The following is an 8,620-nucleotide window of genomic DNA, read 5'->3' as shown; positions in this document are numbered from 1 at the left end:
AATTGCTGGTTGAGAAATGTTGTTCTTAAACAATTTGTTCAGGCGTTTGTTGACAAAGTGGTGACCCTCGCCCCGTCCTTGTTTGTGAATGACTGAGCATTTCATGGGAGCTGCTTTTATACCCAATCATGGCACCCACCTGTTCCCAATTAGCCTGTTCACCTGTGGGATGTTCCAAAAAAGACTTTGATGAGCATTCCTCAACTTTCTCAGTTTTTTTTGCCACTTATACCAGCTTTTTTGAAACATGTTGCAGGCATCAAATTCCAAATGAGCTAATATTTGCAAAATAATAACAAATGTTTTCTAGTTCGAACGTTAAGTATCTCGTCTTTGCAGTCTATTGAATATAAGTTGAAAAGGATTAGCAAGTCATTGTATTCTGTTTTTATTTACCATTTACACAACGTGACATCTTCACTGTTTTTGGGTTTTATATTTAAGAAGTAAAAAATAAATGCTTTAAAACATCTTTGTTGTTCATGCTCAAGATATCGGTCACAGCACGTCCTTTTTCTGGCGTTGGTGTCGCAGCACTGCGGCATGAATGTTCTCATAGTCGCCATGGTCCAGCTGCTGACAAGAGGACACGTGATGACAGTGAGACTGGATTCAGGACACCAGAACCAACAAGATCTCACCTCTGGAGGCTGGACGAGCTCATTTGGATCCGCGGTGGACGAGGGAGACGTCGCCGTCCTGCGATCGGGAAAGAAATACAACCTGCTGAGCTTGTCGGGAAGTACGAGTGAACACCTTTAGCATCATGTTCATGTTCACGAAAACAATGATCCGTTTTTACAAAATAACATTTCTGCTTGTGGGTTAATTGTCTTACAATGTTCAATCATAATAATGATGATGGATTCATCTGCATTAATGCGTTCATTTTGACAGTCCTACTTTTTACCTGAAGTGCAGAGTCAGGATGATCAGGATGCCCACGAACACAACAGCAGAACAGAACAGCCTGATGATGTTTATCGTTCTACAGGACATTCCTACACATGGACATACAGTAGATGTCTTCAGGAGACACAGATGTGTTTTGGACATGAGGGGTCTTACCATTCACGCTCACGTGCACACCAATGATGTGGCGCCCCCTGCTGTTGTTGGCCTCACAGTAGTAATCATGGCCACCCTGCTCTGTGATGTTCCTGATGGTCAGGGTCTGACCTGGACTGATGTCTTTGATGGTCAGCGTCTGACCTGGACTGATGTCTTTGATGGTCAGCGTCTGACCTGATGCCAGAGGAGACGACATGTTCTCCTTGTACCAGGTGTAGCTGGCGTCCAGGTTAGCATCGCTGCTGCAGGTCAGAGTCCCGAACTGTCCCTTCTGGACAGACAAAGAGGACGGCCTGGGAGGATCTGAGGAACAGGACATTGTCCTCATCAGTGTCACCACACGTCTTGAAGACACAGATGTACTCACATTGGACATCAATGAAGACGGGTTCTGATGTGTTCTTCCCCAGCTGGTTCTCCACAGTACACCAATACTCTGCTGAGTCTGAAGACTTGATGGACTTGAAGACCAGCTGTCGATCTTTACTGAGGACTTTAACTTTTGAAGACACATTCTTCTTCTTGTACCAGCAGTAATCAACTGTTGCTGAGGAGTAGTCGAAGTTGTCGATGTAGCAGGTCAGTGTCAGTGGACGACCCTCCAATATGTCACCAGTATGACTCAGAGACACTGAGGGTCTTTTCAGAACATCTGGAGGAAGAACATAGAAGTTTTAAACAAACATGTTCTTCTTTTCAGCACAGACAAGAACATGAGTCAGTAAAGCAGCAGCAGACCTCCACCAAGGCGCCAGTGCACATTACACTTGACAGTGCATCACAGTACACATGCAGCGCCATCTGCTGGATCTGGTGGCTCACTGCCTCACTTTGCACTAATGCCAGACCACAGGGGGACCCCAAAGTCCCAACATACACGCATGATGTATGTATAATATCTACATACTTCACACAAAAAACTGCTCATTTAATTAGTATCTATTCATAGAAATAAAACCTTTTTTTTATTCATACATTTATATAGATTAACAGATGATGCAAATATGCAAAGAATGTTTAGTAATGTATAAACATCTATTTACAAGAAGTATTTTATAGTCAATACAGAGTAGTGATCCAATGAAAGGTTCAAGTCTCATAATATTTGAAATGCTGTTTTTTCTGCCGCCTCTGCCTGTCCGTCAAAGTGCCCTTTGAAGTCTACCTAGCAACAAGTGCGACGTAAGCAGGAATAAAAACTAATGTGTTGACTTGTTGCTGCTTCTGCTAGCTGGCTAAACGTGTTCATCAGCTGGGAGGTGATTTAAATTGCTTTGTGTTGTTTACTACTTTGTAGTTGGAATAGACACGAGAAAGATTTGTGTTGTTTTCCTACTGAAATGCTTTGTAGCGCACCATGTTTTTCCAGAAGAAAGAAGCACTCACACAGGTGAGGAGAGATGCTGATATGTTGATGTTGTTGTGCAGCACAGGTGATGTAGTCTCCAGGTGACAAGGTGACTTCTACTTTGGTTCCATACTTTATATACGCTCCATTGTGATGCCACACAAAAGACAAAGGAGCTTCTGGAAGGCAGCTTGTGTGACACAACATTTGTGCAACAAGGTGAGAATCTTCAACTCTGACTGACATCACCTGCACCTGCACAGCTGGAGGCCAGAGGAGCAAACATAAAACATGTCATATTAATATTCATTTTAGATACAAGTCACACAACATACACACATGACTGCTTCATCTGCTGTCCAAAGTCCAGTTTGCAGCCCACAGCTTGCTTTTGATTGGCTGCTGACTTATTTCTAAATAAAATTACACATGACCCGCGTTAAAATACTAGAAAAGATTAGTGACTCGGCAGAAAATTCAAACATAATGTAATAAACAGTATTGTACATAGTACAAACCCCGTTTCCATATGAGTTGGGAAATTGTGTTAGATGTAAATATAAACAGAATACAATGATTCGCAAATCCTTTTCAAGCCATATTCAGTTGAATGCACTACAAAGACAACATATTTGATGTTCAAACTCATAAACTTTTTTTTTTTTTTGCAAATAATCATTAACTTAGAATTTCATGGCTGCAACACGTGCCAAAGTAGTTGGGAAAGGGCATGTTCACCACTGTGTTACATGGCCTTTCCTTTTAACAACACTCAGTAAACGTTTGGGAACTGAGGAGACACATTTTTGAAGCTTCTCAGGTGGAATTCTTTCCCATTCTTGCTTGATGTACAGCTTAAGTTGTTCAACAGTCCGGGGGTCTCCGTTGTGCTATTTTAGGCTTCATAATGCGCCACACATTTTCAATGGGAGACAGGTCTGGACTACAGGCAGGCCAGTCTAGTACCCGCACTCTTTTACTAAGAAGCCACGTTGATGTAACACATGGCTTGGCATTGTCTTGCTGAAATAAGCAGGGGCGTCCATGGTAACGTTGCTTGGATGGCAACATATGTTGCTCCAAAACCTGTATGTACCTTTCAGCATTAATGGTGCCTTCACAGATGTGTAAGTTACCCATGTCTTGGGCACTAATACACCCCCATACCATCACACATGCTGGCTTTTCAACTTTGCGCCTATAACAATCCGGATGGTTCTTTTCCTCTTTGGTCCGGAGGACACAACGTCCACAGTTTCCAAAAACAATTTGAAATGTGGACTCGTCAGACCAGAGAACACTTTTCCACTTTGTTTCAGTCCATCTTAGATGAGCTCAGACCCAACGAAGCCGACGGCATTTCTGGGTGTTGTTGAGAAACGGTTTTCGCCTTGCATAGAAGAGTTTTAACTTGCACTTACAGATGTAGCGACCAATTGTAGTTACTGACAGTGGCTTTCTGAAGTGTTCCTGAGCCCATGTGGTGATATCCTTTACACACTGATGTCGCTTGTTGATGCAGTACAGCCTGAGGGATCGAAGGTCACAGGCTTAGCTGCTTACGTGCAGTGATTTCTCCAGATTCTCTGAACCCTTTGATGATATTACGGACCGTAGATGGTGAAATCCCTAAATTCCTTGCAATAGCTGGTTGAGAAAGGTTTTTCTTAAACTGTTCAACAACTTGGTCACGCATTTGTTGACAAAGTGGTGACCCTCGCCCCATCCTTGTTTGTGAATGACTGAGCATTTCATGGAATCTACTTTTATACCCAATCATGGCACCCACCTGTTCCCAATTTGCCTGTTCACCTGTGGGATGTTCCAAATAAGTGTTTGATGAGCATTCCTCAACTTTATCAGTATTTATTGCCACCTTTCCCAACTTCTTTGTCACGTGTTGCTGGCATCATATTCTAAAGTTAATGATTGTTTGCAACAAAAAAATGTTTATCAGTTTGAACATCAAATATGTTGTCTTTGTAGCATATTCATTTAAATATGGGTTGAAAATGATTTGCAAATCATTGTATTCCGTTTATATTTACATCTAACACAATTTCCCAACTCATATGGAAACGGGGTTTGTATATACAGTATATTTCATTATCTAATCTAAAGTATTCCTTGTAATATAGTTGTATTATTGGGCATGTTTGGTCAGGTGTGTTCATACCTGCTACTGTCAAGGTGCTTCCAGGTAAAATACTCCTCCATTCAACACCATCATCAGTGGTGAATTTGAAGCGGTACTCAGCAGAATCACTCTGCCTCACATCTTTTATTCTCAGTCTGCTTTTTCCAGAAGGCACTGAAGGTAATTCAAAACGATCTTCATACTGAGAGTCTGACAGGAGATCTTCAGTCATGGAGGGATTTCCCCAGTGACTAGAATCTGCACGGTACCACAATTTTTTCTGGATACTTTCATAGCTCGTGTATTCACAGCTAAAGTCCACTGATGATCCTTGGATGGCACAGATGTGTCTCTGGTAGTAAACCACCTTGTTACATGACCAGTCCCACACACCTGAAAGACAGAAGAAGCATTGAGCTGAGTCAGCACAAAGTTACATGTGACGTGCAGCAGAAGACTGAAGAGTCCACTCACACACTGGAGGAGACACATCTTGCTCGTGTCCTCTTACAGCACAGGAGTAACTGTCTATGTAGTCATACTCTGCTTTGTACTCTTGAGACTTTGCATTTGGGATTTCCTCTCCATTCTTATACCAGACGTATGAAGAAGGAGACCAAGGACTGCAAGTGGTGCTGACACACTTAAGATTAAACCAATAACTTTTCCCAATAAAACTGGGACTTGCGGGCACTTGTACTTTCAGATCTGGAATGAAAGGAGAACTTAAATAATTCCAAAATAAAAGTCTTAATCTCCACTTCCACCAAAGGCAGTACAGTTTGGATCAGTTTCTGTTCTCAAAAGTTGTGAAGGGTACTAAAATAACTTGTCAGGGTACCAAGTACGGTTGTAGAGCAGCTAAAAGTGAGTGTGTTGATTGGAGGACAGCAAATGGTCATTTCCAGAATGTGAAGAAGACCAAAAACAAGATGTCACTGTGGCTGGCCCCGCCTACTCACAGCAGACAATCAGCACTTGGACTTCCTGACCTCAAACTGGACTGAGCTTGGTGGAAATGTGTTTCATGGAAAGCAGTACCAGTGACGTTCACTTTGACACCAGGCGTGACGATGAAGTCTCCTCTGGAATGGTTAGTTGAGAATCTGAACGTGTACTTGTCACTCCGTCTCACGTCTGCGATGGTCAGACTGCAGAGGTTGCCATGACACTCAGACTGCACACCACCAAAGTACTGAGGGTCTAATCTCAGATCTTCATTTGGATCTTTGGTGAACCAAAATTTTTCCTTGACCTTGATCACATGCCCGTCTTCTGTGGGCGGGAACTTAAAGGAGCACTGAAGCTTCACAGTGGATCCTTTAATTGCACAGATCTCCTTCTCAGTGTAGGTCCCCCCCCACTCAGCACTGAGCAGCCCTGAAACACACAACATCACAAGTACTTCATCAAATACTTCATCAAGTATTTCATCAAGTACTTCATGCATTCCATCGATCACAACAGGACTGTTTGGTTTGTCTTAGATGTTCCACCTCTCATCCAAGTAGACTTCATCAATTCATGATCATAGACTTTGATTGGTCGGATCTAGTCTTAGACTTTGTTTAGTCAGATCTAGTCTTAGACTTAGACTGGTCAGATCTAGTGTCAGACTTAAATTGGTGAGATTTAGTCTTAGACTTAGATTGTTCTGTACTTGTCTTAGATTTAGATTGGTCTGATCTAGTCTTAAACTTAAATTCATCACATCTATTCTTAGACTTAGATTGGTCACATTTAGTATTAGACATAGACTGGTCAGATCTAGTCATAGACTTAGATTGGTCAGATCTAGTTTAGCAGCCGGTGCCAAAACCCCAAATACTCACAATTCAAAACCAGGAGGGTGTTTCTGGTCAAGGATGGTTATTCCCTATTGTAGTGAGAAAAACAACTGTTTTGATGCAATCGAGCAATCCTAACTGTCCAAGCCAACGACAGTCATTGAAGTGTAATTTCCCCTCATTAGCATTCAGGTGTTGTGTGGCAGAACGACCGCTGTGGATCGACTACTACTAGTCCAAAATATTCGGAATCCCACGCGTTAGCGTTCAATTCAGTTGTAAACAAATGGCACAATTGGCATTCTAGTCACCTTCTGTTGTTTGTTATTTGTTGGAGGCTAAATTGCAGAATCTTGGTGGTGGTTGAAAGGACAGTGTTGTATGTGAGAGATCTATCCGCTAGACTAGATTTAAGACTAGATCTGACCAGCCTAAGTCTATGAGCATGAACTGATGAAGTCTACTGATTAGAGGCGAAACGTCTTCTAAGACAAACCAAACGGTCCAGTTGTGATGGATTGAGATGACAATGACCTGGATGAATGACAACATCCATTGACATGTCATCAATTCTATTTTAAAGATTAGTCGACTAATCAGATTTTTGAGTGTAAACATATTCAGAGGTTCTAATTCAGCCAAAGGCCCTTAGAGTTGTGTCATATTTTAGGCATGTGCTAACTGACAATACAGATGACTACTTCATTCAGAAATATTTATTAATACTGTAACCATGCTGCTTATCGGGCTGTTACAAAAATAATAACCCTTAGTACATGTAAAAAATACCTCTCTCTATGAAAATGTAAAAATACAGATAAAGGCATCACGTAATAAAAAATCTGACAGGCTGATACTATTTATGAACAAAAACACAAATATTTGTCTTTTAATTATATAGATCTAGAACCTCGAGCATTTTTATGAGATATTCCAAATTGCATGATGGAGTCGCGTTCACACCCCAACACTGTTTTACCTAACATAGTGAATAATCCTGATTGGAATATTGATGAAAATAATCGTAATTATTATTTTGCCCAGAATCGTGCAGTCCCATATGTAAGACTTGACCTCATATATGAACACTATTTTTATCTATATGGACCAAAAGTGCATTTACATGTTATGTCAAAAAAAAAATCACATTTATTTGTGTTTATCTATAGTATTATTTTGTTTCTGCCATATTACTTTGTTTATAATGCTTGTGTTGCTTTCAGATGCACATTAAACTTTCTACTTGAGGTACATATATACATTTTGAATGTGTTGTTCGTGTTAGAAAAAAAAATTAAACTTGGTTAAAGGATTTCAGTATAGGTAACTTTTGAAAATGTTGAGCACATTTAAAATTACCGCGATAATATTGATAATACATACATACATACATACATATATATATATATATATATATATATATATATATATATATATATATATATATATATACATATATATATACATAAATATATATATATATATATGTGCCTCGAAAGAAAATGTTTGCCTTGGTGCTCTAAAATATGAGCCCTTCTTTAAGGCAACACTTGCCTTGACCAGAAAAAGTTAAAATTTGAGGCCTGCATATATATATACATATATATGTATATATATATATATACTTAATATGAACATTTGCTTCTTTCCTCCACGCCTGTTGGCCGCTTAACACTTGATTGCAATGACTGAGAAGATGTTGTCTATCTCAGGAAGTGAGCAAGCACAATTCTCAACTTGCACATGAAAAAGTCCACTTCAGAGCAGACGCAACATTATTTAGCTTGAAAGTTTGTCACTTTATAGTTCCTTTTACTTCATGAATTATGTTAATTAAGAATGTTTCACTGCAAATTGCACATTTAGCTGAGATTACTGATTTTTTTTAAAAATGCATGCAGAGAGTCTATGTAGGAACGCAATATTTTATCAATCACATTCAGGACTTTAACCAAATAAAAAAGTAGAGGTGTAGTACCTGGCACGCAGAGAAGGAGGACCACAAAGCCTGTCTTCAGACTCATATTGGAGTAAGTGAACAAGTAGAAATGTGTGCGTCTACAGGTCGCAAGGAGGAAGCGGTCATGACGTTCAAAGAAATAGAGAAGAAGAAGTGGCTTTCTTCCTCTCTATCTAATTGACATGCATGATTAAAACCCCCTCATGAAATGCACTTTTCTTTAATATTTTCTTTGCAGGTTCCTCAAAGAACTTCAACACACTTTTAAAAACATGCCTGAGGCTTTAAGGCGGGAGTCAGAGAATTGCGGCTCTAGA

General features: G+C 40.1%; 1 protein-coding gene across 3 annotated transcripts; it reads right to left on the bottom strand.

Annotated features, from left to right (window-relative positions):
- Window positions 1-372: 372 nt before the first annotated feature.
- LOC133621882 (B-cell receptor CD22-like) lies at window positions 373-8,402 on the bottom strand. 3 transcript variants are annotated; one of them, XM_072916089.1, is made up of 10 exons: window positions 8,322-8,402; window positions 5,598-5,936; window positions 5,031-5,264; window positions 4,596-4,949; window positions 2,428-2,682; window positions 1,439-1,723; window positions 1,069-1,374; window positions 911-1,001; window positions 642-699; window positions 373-576 (listed from the first exon to the last, which is right to left on the bottom strand). In XM_072916089.1, exons 1-10 carry the CDS (start codon window positions 8,365-8,367, stop codon window positions 499-501), a joined length of 2,046 nt encoding a protein of 681 aa, XP_072772190.1. In that variant the 5' UTR covers window positions 8,368-8,402; the 3' UTR covers window positions 373-498. The 3 variants fall into 3 exon arrangements, with proteins under 3 accessions (XP_072772190.1, XP_072772191.1, XP_061840292.1); XM_072916090.1 differs by having other exon boundaries at window positions 373-573; XM_061984308.1 differs by having other exon boundaries at window positions 2,458-2,682.
- Between the last annotated feature and the right edge of the window lie 218 nt (window positions 8,403-8,620).

This window comes from Nerophis lumbriciformis, linkage group LG25, assembly GCF_033978685.3.
Source record: "Nerophis lumbriciformis linkage group LG25, RoL_Nlum_v2.1, whole genome shotgun sequence".
Lineage (NCBI taxonomy): Eukaryota > Metazoa > Chordata > Actinopteri > Syngnathiformes > Syngnathidae > Nerophis > Nerophis lumbriciformis.
This window is presented reverse-complemented; position numbering and strand designations above follow the sequence as displayed.